We start from the raw sequence: 17,832 nt of genomic DNA, 5'->3' as shown, positions 1-17,832 counted from the left end.
GCTGGATTATAAGCAGATAAGGGGGGATGCTGTGATTATTCAGGCCAAGATACTCATCAGACTTAAAGCTGCAAGGGAATATTCCCCTAGTTAGTGGCTTATCTGACATTTGTGGCAGGAAGGAATGAAGCTCTTGCTTTTTGTTTAGGTAATTTGCCTGCTTTTTAATATTACTCATCTTATACAGATACAGAAATTTGCATTATTCAAAACAGGGGAAGAGAAACATTTGTTTGGGCTTTTCAAAGAAGAGAAGGAAGATGGGTTCCCAGATCCCATCAGCTGTCCAAGAGAAGTAGTTTCTTTTAAATATTGTAGTCTTAAAACTGGGTAAAATCAATTTACTTATTAAAAAAAAAAAAAAAAACAAACACCAACAAACAAACCAACCACACAAACAAAAAATTAGTCATTTCCAAAGACAGACCAGAACTGATGTTGCCCATCTTTGCAGATATAGCCTGTATGTGGTGTGTTAACAATTTATGACCTCATGGTATGGCTGCACTGCCACTGCATACAGTATGTTGCATTTCAGTGGCATTGTGCTGTAGTATTTGGATATATAAAACAAAATATGCATAACATAACCCCTCCCAGGTATTAGATGACAATTGATTATTAATGCAAACTTTTCTCTTAAATATAGCTGCTCTTTACTGAACGCATAAGAGAAGCAGTAATTCTAGGTCACTCTTCAAATGTGTCACCAGGAATTCACATTAAGCTTTGGTAAAGAAGGGGTCCACGTTACTGATTTGGCGAAATAACTGCAGGGGCACAGGCTGAGTGTATTCAGAAGACGCCATCTTCATCCTCACTTCAGTAGGCAGGGCTGCACACCAAGAAATCAAATCGTTTCCTCTAGCTGTGGAATATTCAATCCACCATCATCAAAGAATCAGGTTCAATAATTGTTAAAGGAGCAGTGGAAGAAATCCTTTTCTTTTGCTCAGATTAACTGTGTGACTGTTTTGGTATCCTGTAACCTAGCCAGTTTTCCAAAATGAAAACAGAACAACAAAAACTGGCAAGTTCTGTGCATCTGGGATTGGTGGCCTGAACCTCATAAAACATGTAAGTGAAGAACAGAACATAAAGCTGTCAATTAGATCTTCTAATAGCTTTTAAACATTACTATATTTTATTACAGACCTAAAATTAGCCTTGTTTTCAGACTTGGATCTTTTTCAAGTTTTTCATACCTCAGCTCAACCTTCTTTTAGCTAGCAAGGCTGAGTTTTCAGCACTGAACAATGGAAATGGTGTCAAAGCATTTGACACATTTTTGCTCCCATAACTACCAGTCCTTTCATATGGTAAATCTGACTTTTTTCATCAGGTTGCAGGGCTTTGAAATTTTCTATATAGTTGTGTTTAAGCTGATGCTGTGCATGGTGTTACGACAAGGGTGTAAACATTAGGAGATCCATCTCAGCTGAGCAGAGATGTGCAGTTTCCAATCTGAGATTTGTGGATAAAGAGACTAGGGTGAAAGCAGTTACTTGTAAAAACAACAACAACAACAAAAAATTACTCTCTTTGAGTTAATACAAACCAGCCTGCAGAGCTGGTCTATGTGAAAGCAGATGTGCTGAAAGACCCCAGCAATAACCAAAAAACTGTGGTTGACGTGAGCTTCATGTGTACTGTGGGAATTTAAGGTGCTCAAATCAGGGCAGTGCTAAGTGAGTGAGGTGGCAGACTGCAGTGACAGTGTGTCCAGACTTTGCTTTTGAGTTTAAATAGTCTAGTTAATGTGGGCTATCTGAAAAAGAAAAAAAAAAAGAAAGAAAAACAAAAAGGGCAAACAAAAAAACCCAATCCAGCAACAACAACAAACTACACCACATAGTACAGCTAATGTCTTCTGGAACTGTGTTCTGTTAATGGAGAGGGACTGTTTGACGTTGTGATGTTGAGGAAGAGTAGTACTTTATAATGGGTAGAACACAAGTTCTACTTGATTTAATTTCCAGTTCTGCCACTTACTTACTATGTAACCCTGGATAAATCATTGAAGATGACATCTACAGAAGGATGCAGCATGCAGGTCTCATCCGATTTCCATTTCCATGTCCTAAAATGCTATCCCAATCCTGCCGCCTAATCCTGGAGGATTGTAGGTTCAGAAACATCTACATTTCTACAATCCAGATATGCCTCGTTTTTCTGTCTGAGAGAGTCTCGGGTGTAAAAACCTGGGGTTTGGACATTTAAGTTTTTCCTAAAAGTCAGGGTGTCAAAGAGGCAGGATACAGCTCCCCTTGGAATGGGTCACAGAGCGTGCTTCAGCCTTCCTTCTCTGAGTGCTCCTCGCAGCTTAGGTGGGGCAGGGTGGTGGGGCTGTGCTTCCTGTGTCGCGCCGAGTAGCTCCATGCGTTGGAAGCTGAGCCACTGTGTATTTCAAATATTTCGAGGTTAGGTTCATTGCTTCACTCTGCTTGCTGGGATCGCTATTGTCCCTACCTCAGGCAGTGGGTGAGGTGAGAATGCAGAGCTGAAGGAGGTGCCCCTGCTTGGGGAATAAAGTGATACCTGGGGCTGTGATGAGGATGTGATTTAAATGCACCTTTCTCTTCCACATCTTGTGTTGGCTTTGTGAATATTATTCTGAGGCGCCCTCCCCTCCCTGTACATAATGTTAAGAAGCCGATGTGGCAACTCAAAACCTTTGGCTTCCATTACAGGCTACCTGAAAGTGAGGCATTGCGGCCCTGCATATCACGGTGCTAAGACCCCGCTATGAGTCCAGAGGCACCGATCTCTTGGTGCCTTGAGCTGCCACGCTGATAACGCTCTGCTGGCCAGGACGGTGCTCTGTGGGCGGAAAGAGAGATACGTGCAGCTCTGAAATGTGTAATGCCTCGCAGGAATGAGGGATCTGGGGGCTGTAACGGATCAGGGCATCTGCAGAGCAGCGTGAGGAGGAACCTGTGACGCCAAAAGAAAGACTCCTAAAAGCCAAGTGTTGCTATAATAGGGCTGGATTACTCACTGCGCTTATTCAAATTCCTGTTGATGCTGGCAGCGGGAGTTTTCCCGAATAGCAACGAACAATGAGTCATCTCCAGGTGTTTTTATTTGAAAGTGCTTTATTTCCTTTTTTTTAAAGAATTTCAAAAAGAAACCGGCGCGCAGCTCCCTCCGCGCAGCCCCAGGGGCATCTCGCCACCGCCACAGCCGCGCAGCCCCCACCGACCCGCGGAGTTCCCTGCCCGCCGCGGGAGTTGAAACCGCTCCTCCCCCTGCGGAGAAAGAGATTTGATTTTTTTATTTATTTATTTTTTTGTTCCTGCTTGCAGCAGGCAGGACCAATCGGGAGGCCGCCCTGCCTGCACCGTGCCGGCAAGGCAGCCGCCCCCCGCCCGGCCGCCCCCCGCCCGCGGAGCCTGCCCGGGAGAGGCGCAGGATGCGCTGAGCAGCGCATCGCGGGGACCGGCTCCACTGCGGGAGGGGAACATGAGGTGGCAGCTGCTTTCCTTTCCCTCTGACAGCTAAATGATTATTTTTTTTTTAATATTGGGGTGTTTTTTTTCCCTCCATGTTTTCATGATCAGCACTGGGGGAGCCGGGAAATTCTGTGGCCACTGGCATATTTTGATTTAAAATTGCTGTCAGTGGACGTTTCTCCTTCAGCTCCAGCATCGTTGTCCTGTTCACAGCTCTTAAGGCTTAAGAAGCTTGATTCTGTAAGGCTGGTATCCAAGGGCATCAGTCATTAACACACTGAGCTACATCTGCTTCTTGGCTAAGACTGAAGAAAGACATCTTAAGCTGGAAATCCTGCTTGCTTGCTCACTCGCTCGCTCTCTAGTGCATACGGAAGGGGAAGCATATGCAGCAGCAGGTTCGGTTTTTTTTTATTCCAAAAGGCTGCCTCACATTGGAGATGCAGTGACAAGATAATGGAGTGAAAGTCTCCCATTTCCAGGGAAGAAAATTACAGGAGTCAGCCAGAGAAAGGAAGGAGCAAGTTAAATAACAGCAGAAATAGGAAAGAGGACAGTGGTGAAGAACTGAAAATAAAATTAGAGGAAACAGGTGGAAGGCTGGCATAAAGCTGAGAGATATTTTAGGCTGAAAGTGGTGTGTTGTTTTTCTTTCTGTCTACTTTTTTTTCTTTTTTTTCTTTTTTTTTTTTTAATTGGTTTTAAATGCTAAGCTGGTTTTGGAGATCCCTGCAGTAAACCAGGCTGCTTTAGTGTAGAGCAGCTTCCCCAACCTGTGCTTTTCTCTCTCCCTGCCTGCTGTCTCTGCTGGTGCTGCTGCTGACAGAAACGTGTTAGGAAAGCAGAAAGAGAAAATGCCAGCCATCCTGGTAGCCTCCAAAATGAAATCGGGACTACCTAAACCCGTACACAGTGCTGCTCCAATCCTGCATGTCCCAACAGCCAGGACCATCCCGCAGCCCTGTTACCTGAAGTTTGGGAACAAGGTGGAGGTGACGAAGCCATTGTATTCCAGCCAGATTCCTCTCAAATCTCCTAATGGACAAGAAAACGCAGGAGATGGACTCCCACCAAGGAAGAGTAGCTCGGTAGAAAATGGATTTGACACACAGGTTAGAAGGCAGCAAATGTTGGGGAGGTGTATGTGAAGATTTGTTTCTATATTGAATGCGTGCAGCAGGTTTTCTGAGGGAGATAGCAGTGGTGTGAACAGCAGTGAGAGAGGGGGTATAATCTGTGTGTGTGTAATAACATCTGACTACAGCGGTGGGATGTTTTATATTCCACACAGTGGCATGTGTTACCAAGGGATGATTTTGTAATTTTGTCAGCGTGGTGGAGCTGATGGTGGGGTGGTGAGGGATGGTACTCTCTGTGCTGTTTGCCTGCGTTGCCATCTCTATTGCCTTTGCTTGAACTTGGGGGATTTTCGGAAGGGAGACGGTAGCGATGTTGTTTATGGGGTGTGTTCTTTGTGTTTTTTCTGTAGGTGCTAATTGTAATGGCTGGGTTGTGTGCCCGGGATGGGGAAAGATTGCTGGTTGTCATGACTGTGTTTTGTGTTTGATCATGTACTGTACTGGAGCATTAGTTGTGTGAACATTGTGTATTTGTAGTTGTGTGGGGAGTGAATGGAAGGCAGTGTTTGATGTTAAATTACAATATGCATGTCATTCTCCGTGCAGCTAAATTATATAGATCATGTAGGAAATGAACACTCAAGTGGAATTGTCTGTTTTAATGCTGTATGTGCATGACATCGCAGATGCAGCACACTATCAATATGCATTTTTTAGATTTCCCTTTAATGTGTGTTAGCTTTCTAACATTTTTATATATGCTGCTTCCTGTATAGGGAGCTCTTCAGCTCGTTCAATTATTGTCAGCACAGTAACATTTTTGGCATGGCTTGGATTGCCTTGTACCGCTGATGCCCCAGTGTGCTCAACAGCAGTGTAAGCAGATAGTATGTGTTAGCGTACTACGGTGTGAGCAAAGCAGATGGTATGCTGCAGCAAGCAGAATTGATGACCATTATATAGAGATGCTGTATAGCAGCGTGATGCACTTTGGCAACAGCCATGTACATTGCAAGCTGATTCTACCAGTATCTGAGCCCAGTAGAAGGTGATACCATTATACTGGGATAGGGAAAAGATGACAGATACTTTTTTTTTTCCACCCTTCTTCTTTTTCTTCCTCAAGGAATAATGGATCATCCCTACCATCTAGATTTTGATCTGTATGGCCTGGTAACCCTATTTTCTTAAGACAAGTGTGAGTACTGATTGGGCATGTTTGGCCCTGTGCCCTGAATTTTAGGATGTGCTGCACTTTCATTGCTGGTAGGCACGGTGACGTATTGGGCTGCTCAGGCCAGATGAATATGACTCTAGCAGTTCCTGAGGGACTCAGAGCAGGAAAAGGAGGCAGACAAGTATTGGTGGTAGGGTGGTAGCAACAGTCAAACTGACCTGTGCATCACATCTTGTTCTTAGAGAAACAAGTATTTTTTTTTTCTTTGTGCAAGGAGTCTTTCCTTGTGATTGTGAAATGTCAGCAAAATCACATTATATGCTGCTCTTTCTCTCAGACACACCTTGGTTTCTGCATAGAAATTTACATTCCTGCAAAAGTGATTGTTATTCATAAATACTTTTCTGTCTTATAACATTATAATCCAAGAGATCCTGCCTAGTGGTAGCTGTTTGCATCAGTAAGGGGAATACTGTGGTGTTTTTAACTCTTATACAGACATGGAACAAACCCCATTTTTTCCTATCCTGATGATGAAAGGGTCTTCATGCAGACTTGTTATATTTAAAGAAGGAGTGATTCTGGGTCAAAGCATTTCAGATTATTTTGCATTTTGGGTAACTTCAGCAGCTGGAGAAATCCTAAGCTTTGTCACTCTTGGTAACCTCATTTGGGTAGCAGTCTTAGCAGATGACCAGCACCTTTTAAGGTGTGAACCAGTGATATTTGTTTTACTATCCATTATCTTGAATAAACACAGTCCTTTTTTGTTATTCTTAATGACCCAACTTTGATCCCTCTGCCCACATAAGCATGCAGGTTTTTGCCATTCAAGGTAGTAATTTGAAACGTCAGTCTATATCTAAAGGGAGATTTTTCCAGATCAGTTCTGTCAAGGACACTGTTCTTTTCTTTTTCTGCCGTCCCTCCCTCCCAAGGGAGGAGGAACAGGATTGATGGACAGCTGCCAGATAGTATGTCAGCAGCTGAAGCATTTTTATCTTGGAAAACCTTCAGCTACATTCAGGTATAGAGGTGCTTTCTGATAATAAGCTTAGTAAGGTTTAATCTTAGACACTGCACTAGGACTAAATATCTCAAGAATCATAGCATCATTTAGCTTGGAAAAGATCTTTAAGATCAAGTCCAACCATTAACCTAACACTGCCAAGTCCACCACTAAACCATGTCCCTAAGTGCCATGTCCACATGTCTTTTAAATACCTCCAGGGATGGCGACATGTGCTATGAGGGTGATCACCTGCTTGTCTGGATATTTTATCTTAAGCATTGCTGTGGCCCTCACCATTTTACGTTGCAGGCATCTGGCATCCCCTGTAAGCGAGGGAAGTTATATTCTTGTTGTGGCAATTTTACTTTAGATCTACAGGTTGGACTGATACTGAATGGTTTGGCACCTGTCTTTTCTAGATCGTGGTCTCCACATGGCGTTTGCAGCCCACAAGGAAAGACATAGGGTGTAACATGCTCCTAGGTGGGTGGAGGGAGAATTAAAGAGAGACTGGGATCAAAAAGCCGAAGAGAAGAAATAAAAATTACTGAAATCTATTTAACTTGTGCTGTATCCCTTACTGAGGCTGAACTTGGAATTTGCATCCCCAAGCTCTCTCTTACAGTTAGAGGTATAAGCTCTATCTATCAAAACCAGGGGTGATATCAGGCCACTTTCAACACAAGTGGCAGGGAAGCGTTGCTTTTGTACAACTGCTTAGCGGTTAGAGCATTCGCTCAGAGAGTAGGCTATCTGAGTTCAGATTCTATTTCAACACGAGGGAATTCAGACTCCTGTTGTATCTCTGAAGGGTTTCATAATCAGCAAGCCACAGGATGTTCTGGGAGTATTTTAGGGAGTTACTTCTAATCCTGTTGAAGTTGGTGCTTTGCACTACATAACATACGTTCAGCTGCCTGCACAGAATAAGGAGAGAGAGAGAGTAACTTGACCTAATATTTAGGACATCTGCTTGTAGGGAAGGAGGTGGTGGGAGGGATAAAACAGATTATTTGTACATACAACTTTTTCTCTTCCATCATGGTGTATATACATTTCCACTTTGAATTTGTGGATGCCTTTCTCCCTGCACTGTTTACCGACTGTTCTGGAGAAGAGGCTGTATCTAAGACGTAGGCCAGAAGTCACAATGTGAAGATGCTAGACCAAATCCTAATGCTGTTTTAGCATGTTTCAAGCCACTTACACACCAGTGCTAGGTTCATGAGCTTTTCTTGGTACCAGGTGGTACCTGTCTTGAGCCTGATTGTTCAGAGAACATGGGTACTGCAGGTGGTATTCATTAAAGTACTCATTTTTTTAAAACCTGCTGACAATTAATGTGTCCCACTTGAGAAATATGGTATCAGTGAAAACTTCTCAATATCTTGCTTTTTGGTGCTGTTGTTCTTGATATGGTTTTAAATGTGTAAGCTGGATTTTATAGTAACTGTAAGTTTTGAGCCTTAATGCCATATAAGGGCAATGTGTTCCTTAAAATGCTGTGCAATTTATAAAAAGCATTCCTCAGAGTATTTCAGAGGCACTTTCCAGAGAAAGGTCTGAAGGTTTTACCATCAAACCCATTGTAAATGCTAGTCGGAAATCTTAGGTTGGTGAATCATGTCTGTATCATTCCTAATTTATTGTTACTGATATACACACTCCATTCATTTTTCCATATTAAATCCCCTGTGTTGTGCACAACACTATCCTACTGTTGCACTGGTGCTTATTTTATCTAATTTGAAAACACCGCCAATAAATTGTACCCGTATTTAGAGAGCATTGTTTTGGAAATATTTAACTTTGTTACCAGAGAAACTTCCGTCAAGTAGATAGCAAGATAGTGATCTCTCATATACAAAATGGTGTTTGTTAGTTATTCTGAAAAACTCATTTGTATTTGGCTACTAAATTTGCATTAGTTATTTAAGACAGAAGTAATTGCCAATTAGAAGTCCATGAGCATGGTAAAATCGTTTGTGCAGGATGCAAGAACAAAGATACCATTCCAGGAATACAGTCTATTGCCATGTTATGTGGAAGCCACCAAAGGAGACAGAGGATTTAATTACTATCTTTATTACTGCTATGTTGTATTCTCTAGCTTCTTGATTTTCATTCTCTGGAGAACCTAAGAAGTCATTACTGTATCTTAACAAACTGTAGCAGTCCTGAAAGCACCGGGACCTTACCAAGTCATCGGTCCCACCCTTCTACGAAACCTCTTCAAGTTGACAGGCATCTGTGTAACCTGGTATTAAAGTATATGTATTCAGCAGGTACCTATAACTGTCCTTAACATTTGGCAGGGCGAGGGGGGACTTATCATTTCTTTGCAAACTTCTTAGCAATATTCATTTGCTGAAAGTTTGACAGTTATTCTCTCCTGGTGGACATGGGAGGCAGGTACTCGCTCGGTGTTAAGTTCTCCCTCACTTCTCTTTTTCTCTACATTAGGCAAACCTAATTCTTTTAACCTTTTCTCTCAGGATTTCCTGACCGCTTACAACTCTTTGTGCTATCTACTGAACTCTTTTGCCTAGACCTTTTTTTAAGAATTCAGTTCAAAACTGGGTATCTTTGTCTGCAATACACTAGAAATTCAGGAGGTTCTTTCATCATTGGGTTTTCATTTAGAATATGCAAAGGGTCACTTGGATGCAAAGTTCCATTCAGTTTTGGAAAATGAGTGAAAAATTTTTTTGCTCTGATTTCACTTTGTGACAGTTCTTGAGTAAAAGAGCATTTGGTCATCATGTAATGTTCCTTCCCAAGTTCAGTACCTTTATTGTTGAATTGCCCAAGATACGATTCCCAAAGATATTGATAGTTGTGCTAATAATGCTGCTGTTGAATTCACCCAAGTTTTTACAGTCCATGGTAGTGTTTTTGAAGTACTCATTTCATATGACCTTTTTTTCTTGCTTTTGATTTATGCATTTTTTATGCTATTTCTCTGATCTCTGCTAATACTTTATATCTAAGGGGCTTCTGAATTTTAATATACTTAACCTAAGAGCACTACTTAGAGGTAGGGATATTGTTCTTATTTTGTAAACAAAGACCTAAGGCACAAAGAAACTTACTCAAGGTCATAAAGCCTGCAGTGCTATAGAGAATAACTGGCTAGTCCCCTGGCTATCAGATTATCTTTCTCCTTTGCAGCTACTTGTTAATCAGTTCCAAATGCTTATGCATATGGTGTTCATGTTCTCTCTGTGTCCTTGAAACTCTTAGTTTACTCCAAAAAATTGCATTTCTTAAGTGAACACGCTCTCTTTCTTTGTCCCTGTTTTAGCAAGTAATTTTTATCACCTTTTCTGACAGGAGATGTATGGCAGCACCCAAGCAGGACACTTTGGTCCAGCTGTCCTCTAACCAGAAAAAGTTCAATTTTTTTTATTTTAGTTGTTTTCCTTGCTGTCCCTCCCTGCCTGCCTTTGCCTCCCTGGCTGCACTTGTGAATTTCTTTAACAGCTTTTAGAATTTTGCTTCTTATTCTTCCTAGATGGTTTGTCCATTGTGTGTTCCACAGAACTTCTCTTTCTTGATGCATGTGTTGGGTTTCAGTTCTGTTAGACACTTTGTCTCTGCTGGAGGCTTGTTTGAGCTGAAACTGGCTTCAGTAGAGAAGCATTAAGCCTTTCTACCTGTCCAGCTGCTAGCTGAAATATCTAACTTGTCAATCTACAAATATGGATAAAATAATTTTAATTTGAAAAGCAAGTGTAATGTGAGGAAGCTGAAAGGCAAAAGCATCTGTGTGTGTCATAGACTGAGCACAGGCACCACTGGAGCTGTGCAAGTGTTCTTAGTGGCTGAAAACCACGCTGGCATGCTTTATGGAGCTCATCGGAAAGTAATTCTCTACTCTTCTGCAAAACACTCTCATCAAAAATCAGGTGATATGAAATAGGAAACCTATCCTAAAGGAGTCTCCTGGAGATGCAGAGAGCGTCATGGATATTAGTAGAGGAGAACAATACATACTGCTCTTTAAAATTCCTAGCACTAAGCCTGAGTTTTACTTAAAAAAAAATCAAATTGGATAGAGGGGTCTGGTAAACAAAACGTGAACCTTTCCAAAGTTTCAAGCATCTGAGAAGTGCCAAAAAGAAAGAAAATTACCAGACCAAAACCACCTGTGCTCTTTTTTTTTCTCTCCAGAGGGAATCAGAAAAGAAAGCCTTTATTTTATTGAGATAGGAAGGGTGGATTGGATTCAGTTCTTAGTTTTGGAAATTGAGAGCTGGTTTTGACTATTTTTTATTTCCTTTGAGAAACGTTGTCCGCTCTGTAATATCAGTTTCTAGATTATCTCACCACTAGATTTAAATTTCTTTAATTTGTATTGTAATGCTTTTAGCCTACAACTCCCTTTTTCCTACCAAGGTGGAAGAAATTAAGGAGGGATTTCAGTCACTAATTATTTTGTCTAATCTTCCCAAACTTGAAACACAGAATAAAGATTGTAAGTGCTGCTTAAGAAGATACAGTTTTGAATGAAGCGATAGCTGGGCCTTTAATGGAAGGATGTGTGTTCTGTCCTTGCATTTTTTTTTTTCCCTTTTGCTTACTGCTTATTTAAGCTTTGGGGCAAAACCTTCTATTTCTATTCTGGTATAAATCAAGAGATGCTCTTAAAATTTAACCCATTAATTTATTTTTTCCTTGCAGCAAACACTAGAATTTCATTCTTCTGAGAAGTTCACCTGGCTAAAAATACCCTTCTTGAATATTATTTTTAGAAACATCTATATTTGAAGTATATAAATGGTCAGATTTTATGTGTATTATTAGACATGAACTGTTGGTACATTTTGTAACAGGAAGCTGCTGGTTTTCCATTCACCAAGAACTGGAATTCAGTCAAACACTTGGCACTTACTTGTATGCCTCTAATTTTATCTGGAAATTGTTTTTTTCTGAAATAGTTTGTGGAAACATTCTCAGTTTCTTCAGTTTTGCAAAGCATAGGCATGGAAATAACGGCTAAAACTTAAAACAAATAAACCATTTATCAAAACAAATAATTGAGAAAACAGGTCACTTATTTTAAAACAGGCTGAGATCTGAAGTTTTACTCTGATTCCACCTTTTTTTTCCTCTTGAAAGTATTTTTAGGTGTGTTATCCTTGGATTATTTTTCAATTTACTTTTGGATTATTTTAGAATTGGAAGCAATGTGTGGGAAAACAATACATGAAAGGAAAAAATATCTAACTTCTGGATTTCAAAATACACTTTTACCAGGACTTTTTCCCCTGCGTGTGTTCAGTTTTGGACCATAATACCATCATATTTTGACAATGTCTTGTTTACTCCCATGGCCTCTTAAATTTTACCCTGTGTCTGTCCCTTGTCTTGAAAGTTTTCTTACATCCTCTTTGCAGTCTCAGCTTATGTGGGTTCTTTCTCTACAGCTATGGTTAGAAGTTGCCATATTATCTCTGTCATAGTTGGAAAGAGTCCCTAAATCTTCATATTTTACCTGTTCTGTCACTAATATTGGTCCATTTCTTTTGTCTTGTCTTTTATGTAATGACCACTGTGGTATAATACAAAAGTGTGTAGTAGTGAGTTCGTGTTTGTGGTGTAGATTTCAGAATTGCCTGTAGGTATCAGACAGTAGCAAGGCTTTAGTGGAGGAACTAGTAGCTGTAAAGAGAGTCCATGTGCTGCTTTCCAATAGTAGTTGTTGAGATTTTATTTTATACATTCAAGAAGGAACACCTATGGACTGCAGAGACCAAGGAGCTAGGGATTAGCAGGAGCTGGGTTGGTAGCACTAGTGCTATGCCTGACGAGAAAACATGGTCCGGAGTCTGTGAAACATGAACTCTTGGGCAGTAAGTTTATGGATTCATCAGCGTTTCCTTTTAAAGTGGAAGTCTGCCTCTTCATAAGACTTGTAAATACTGTTAGTTGTTCCTTCGAGCTCCAGAAGCTTATAGGAGTGGAGGCTGAGGTACTTGATGTGCTGTTCCCTCCATGCCTTGGGTGGGAGAAGGATGGGTTCTTAGATGTGATGGTCCCAGGGGCATAGAGGACTGGGCTGTAAAGCCTTCTTGGAGAAACCCACAGATGTTGGTCTCGCCTGCCTGACAACAATGTTACTTAGTTATACACATCCAGGCTTTCTCATTAAATAAACAAACAAATAAATAAATAAACAGCCAAACAAAATCCCCCCAAAACCTAAACCAACCTTTGACAGGCAGAATTAGCTGTTGTTGGTGCTGAGATCTTGTTGATCTGCTATACTTTCTCCAAACAGAAGCACTCAACTGACTTCCTCAATCATGTCCATGTACTTCCTTGTCTCCGTAGTAACGCTGTAGAAGCTGACAAGGCCTTTTTGCTAATAGGCAACTACATTTTTTAGACTTGTATAGGAAGAAAATTTTCTAGGATGGCTATCTGAGGACAACCCATGCTTTGTTCTTGGAAGAAGTGGAAGAGGTGTACGACAGGCTGGAATTGTAATTTTATGTATTATGTGACTGTCATGGAGTTCTTTAGAGGCTTTTCTTCAAACTAAGGGGATTTTGAGTGTGGTTGCCACAACATGTGAGGATCTGTAATTTTTCCTGGCATCTCTGCCTCCTTGTAACCCATTTGAGGGTAGATCTGTCATTTGGACAATAATGTTCTCAGTGGTGAAGACTGTTTTAGTAATACCTTTTTGTTTCATGTGATGAGATGAATCTTCCCTGATAAGATCACCTATATTCTACTACAAGTGCTGACCAGAAATTATTTTTATATGGTATTTTTACCATCTATTAATTCCATATACTTGCCCATTGGTAGAACAAAATTAATACCCCAGTAGGATTTTGTGTTGCTGGTCTAGCTTGTGTGACATTTTATGGTGAGCATGGATACTGAGACTTCATTACACTTGTATATCTTGAAACAAATATCTAGAAGTGGATTCCTTTTTCGTTAGCCATGTCCACTGTTAGAAACTACAGGTAACTTTAGTACCAATAAGCTAAATACTGCTTTTGTATAAGTATTTCTAAAAGACTGTAACAGCTGTCTTTCCACGTCATATCTATTTTGGCTCTTTCTCAGATTATGACACTAATTACCAGGAAGTAATTTCTAATCAACTTGTACAAGGGGTCTAGCAAGTCTGTTTCTTCTGGCAGATGCGGAACTATCAGGCATAGTATTGTAAAATCAAGCCGATAAAAAGATTTGTGTCATGTCTTTTGGAGTCAGAAATCCTCCTTAAGCTAATGTAGCATGATGAAAAGTTGTATTTCCTTAGAGAAATCTAATCTGAGACCGGAATGTGTATGTGTGTGTCAGAGGTTAAATACTTGGAGCAGTTGTAGAGGACACATTTGCATCCACAAAGATCAGTACGCAACTTTGATGATAGCTGGTAGACACCATAATTAATGGATTGGTCTGGTAAGACAAATTTGATTCAGTTATAAACTATTCTTCATTTCAAAGAATCTTATGGATATTTAAGTCTTCAAAACTAATTTTAAAAATGTCATGTGTGTTTCAAGATCAAATGTGTATTAGCTATTTGAAGCAATAGCTTAGAAACGTGTTTCTTTTTCTTGCTCAAAAACCATGGGTCAGTCTGCTTCTCAGGACAGCCATATGTATTCCAGACTTCGTGGCTTAACTGGGATGGATTATTTTGGGAAGCAGTATTTTCAGCATTGCTGCATTTTACTCCTCCGGGATGGGCTCTGGAGCACACAGGGGTCTGATCCTCCAGGGTAACATACCAAACAAGTACTGCCAAGGAAAGCTGGCAAAAAGGTGCTATCCTTTAGCATGGAGCTGGAAAGGGGAGGCAGCGGCATCCCATTTATCCCTACACAACCTCACCAGGGGAATTCTAATGAATTTGCTTTAATTGACAAAACAAAACCACTTTCTGCTTTTCAAGAGGGAAGAGCAGCCGTTGCCTAGGATCCTGTTTCCAAGCAGTCGGATCCAAACTTCCCTCACTGCAGCAATGAAGATTTTAATTTTGGTTGCCTGAAAGAGAGCCTTTTGGCCTTTCACCTGGACCGCATCGAGTGATTTCTGGTGCACACACAGTATTGGGCAGTGGGATGTCATACCACCAGCGGTTTGGTTTGGCAGGTTGGATAGCAAGGCAGCTGTACCTTATTTTTAACTTGAGAATCAGTTCCAGCTGCCCCTTGTTGAGCAAGGTTACTCTCTGCAGTAGGCACTTGAAAAAGGAGAAAAAAAGAAGAGAGGGGGAGCAAAAAAAGCATATGAGAGAACCTGAAATCAAAAAAACAGTCTTTAAAGCTCCTAGACTACTTAATAGCAGATCCTTTACTCTCCTATTGCAGTTTCAGATTTGTGCTGAAACTTAATCTCTTGGCTACAACAACCTGAACTAGATAAGGTTTAGTCCTCTATTGCCTCCTGAGCTCTCTGAGATTTAGCAGAAAAGGGGTTTGCATTGAACAAACGCATATTTTTATCTATTATCTTCATAGTGTAAGAAATGCCTGTTGGTGTGAGACATTATGGTGGGGACTGATGCCACCCTCGGCTCCCCGTACGCTGCAGTGTCAGCATTTCTGAGCTGATGGCCCGTCACATTCACTCAGCGTTTATTATACAGCATTAAGCAAAGAGAGATTTGAAATGTAAGTGTTCCACTGGCAAATAATTTAATTTTAGAAAATTTTGCTGCGCTTCTTCACAGTTTATATAAATGGATTTTCAACAATTAAAAGCCTCAGGCTTCCCATGCACATGTGCATGTTTCAGTCATGCAAACAATACCTGTGGTAGAAGGAGTCTCTTGTAAACCATCTTGTGAATAGCTGCAGCATCACTCGGTGCCATTACCCTCCCTCCTTCTTTCTTCTCTGACAGCAGCTGAAATGGCAGGGCTTGGTTTGGCCAGTACTTTGCATCGTTTATAGCAATAGTGTTAAATGCTGGGCTGAAACGGATGGTAGCTCAGCTAATTTGCATGATTTAAAATGCCAGCTCGGTTTAATGTAGAGCAGCTGGTATATACTTAACTCCTTCAGGAGAAAACTTAATACCAGCAGATCGCATTATCCAGGACTGTGCTGCGTTTATTTATTTATTTATTCTGTCTCTTCACTGCTTCCTGGAACATTTGTAGAGATCATTTATGCGTCGCCAGGGAAGGGCTTTGCTCTCTGTTGATATTTCTGTGTCTCGCAGAGTTCACAAAGGAAATAATTGGTGTTACTGTGTGACAAGTACTTGTTGCGATTTCCTGAGCATCCACTTACGCTGACCTTAGCAGATAGGACTCTGAATTAAGATGTGACATGATGAAGGATGGCGAGATTAGTTGGACGAGGGACAGGTGTAGAGGCCTGGATTACGTGGATTACTGCATACTCAATTTCTTAGGGTTAAATTTCAAGGTTGAAAATGGCTAATGCCACAATTACGGAATTAGGATGTGCCATGCCGTTCCTCTGGGTGCTGTGCTGGCAGATGGAGTCACCTTGTGAGGGAAGGGAGAGTTGGAGGATCAAATAATTCCTTTGCTCCCCTGAAATAATTAGCATAGCCTCAGTGAGAGGATGGAGGGACCATAATCTTTTAATACTAACCCTTCTCAAAATTGACCTTGTCACAGGCAGATTCAGCTTCTCGCAGAGGAGCAGACATGTGATAGAGTCACACAGAGTCATTACTGCATCAGAAATGCAGGCACAGTATTTCATCTTCTGCCAAAATTCTCTTGTCTTTCCACGGGCAATGGGCCTCGCGTGCCAAAGAGCTCTGCCTTTGAACTAACCGTAGTGTATTGTGCGGTGAGGATGGACTTTTCTTCCTTAAGGCGGTTATGGTGGAGCTTTCTCTTCCTCTGGAAATGTTTTATTCTCTCAAGTCATGACTTGAGCTTAAGGAACAGCAGTTTCAAATGGTCAGATCTGAAGACCCTTACTAGTTTCAAGCACAAGTCATTAAGCTATAGAGAAAACGTATCTGTTAAGTTCTTCTGACATGCGTAAATCCTTAAATATTGCGTATGAAGTTTAAGCATTTCTATTATCCTTCATAAACCTTTGTGTTAGAACATACTATGTAGTTAGTCAATTGACTTCAGTGTTGTATTTGGTGTATAGGACATGAAAGTCACATTGGTACAACAGAAAGGACAGTTCTTCCCTAATGAAAACTGATTACTGTCATTTTTGTTGTGAAAGGAAAGCCACTAAGAAGATGATGTCCTATAATCATCTTCCATGAATGTAGACAAGATGAATTGCCCTCAGTGATAAAACACTTCATTATTTCATCCTGTGTTGTCCATGTGTAAGATCATTAGCATTCCTGCATGCTGTGGTAGATTGTAGCCCTGTATTGTATGGGCAAATCATTTACATTGTAGTGTATGTATACCATAACTGGGTTCAATATCGGAATGTTTTTGATGTATAATATGCAAATAATTTTATCCATTTGAGGAAGAGGCTTGCTGATGATTACTCTTAAAGGCAGTAAATATATTAAGCAACATGTATCCATCCTTTAAATAGACAGAAACCATTTTGTGAGGCAGTTCAGAAGGTTCCGTTACAGCTGAGGTAGTGTGGTTTAGGAACTGGTTGTCAGGCACTAGGTCAAAACTTCCAACAATTGATGCTATTTGTGTTTATCAAGTCTGACTCTAGGCTCCTGGAACGGGAGCAAATTCGCCAGCTTTTAATTTATGCTGTGTGAGAGCTGACTGCAAGCTAGTAAATCCTCATCAGCCATGTCACTTGAGTGTTTTAAGTATTGTTTGTTTTCTTTTTATAACTAAGGGATAAGTTTATTTCTTTTAATCCTTTTCCGTTGGTTAATACAAACTTTTCAGGGATCGAGGCTTGATCTCTAATGCTTATTATTTCATTCCTTGCTATTTTCCACCACATGTATTTTTAGCTCGATGTTTTTAGGACTTTTCCAACTGGTCAGAAGGTTAGGAAAGCCAGTTCCACCAGACTGGACATGCTGTGAAAAAGCTTGAAAAAATGGTAAGACTAGCTTTTCTGGCACCTTCCTTTTGAGCTGTGCCTCCCTGTCAGGAAGGGTTTCAGTCGTCAGAGGGGAGGGAGGATGGAGTGGTGAGTG

At 40.8% G+C, this 17,832-nt stretch overlaps 1 protein-coding gene across 8 annotated transcripts in view; it reads left to right on the top strand.

Annotated features, from left to right (window-relative positions):
• The first annotated feature begins 4,270 nt into the window (after window positions 1-4,270).
• NAV2 (neuron navigator 2) overlaps window positions 4,271-17,832 on the top strand; it is a 223,246-nt gene continuing 209,684 nt past the window's right edge. For 2 of the 8 annotated variants that reach the window (XM_040608729.1, XM_040608726.1), the window contains exon 1: window positions 4,275-4,564. In XM_040608729.1, the coding sequence (XP_040464663.1) occupies window positions 4,307-4,564 (258 nt within the window). In that variant the 5' untranslated portion in view covers window positions 4,275-4,306. Of the gene's footprint in view, window positions 4,565-17,832 lie in introns of all 8 variants that reach the window. The other 6 variants (XM_040608723.1, XM_040608724.1, XM_040608725.1 and 3 more) reach the window with 6 other exon arrangements.

This window comes from Falco naumanni, chromosome 10 (assembly GCF_017639655.2).
Source record: "Falco naumanni isolate bFalNau1 chromosome 10, bFalNau1.pat, whole genome shotgun sequence".
NCBI lineage: Eukaryota > Metazoa > Chordata > Aves > Falconiformes > Falconidae > Falco > Falco naumanni.
This window is presented reverse-complemented; position numbering and strand designations above follow the sequence as displayed.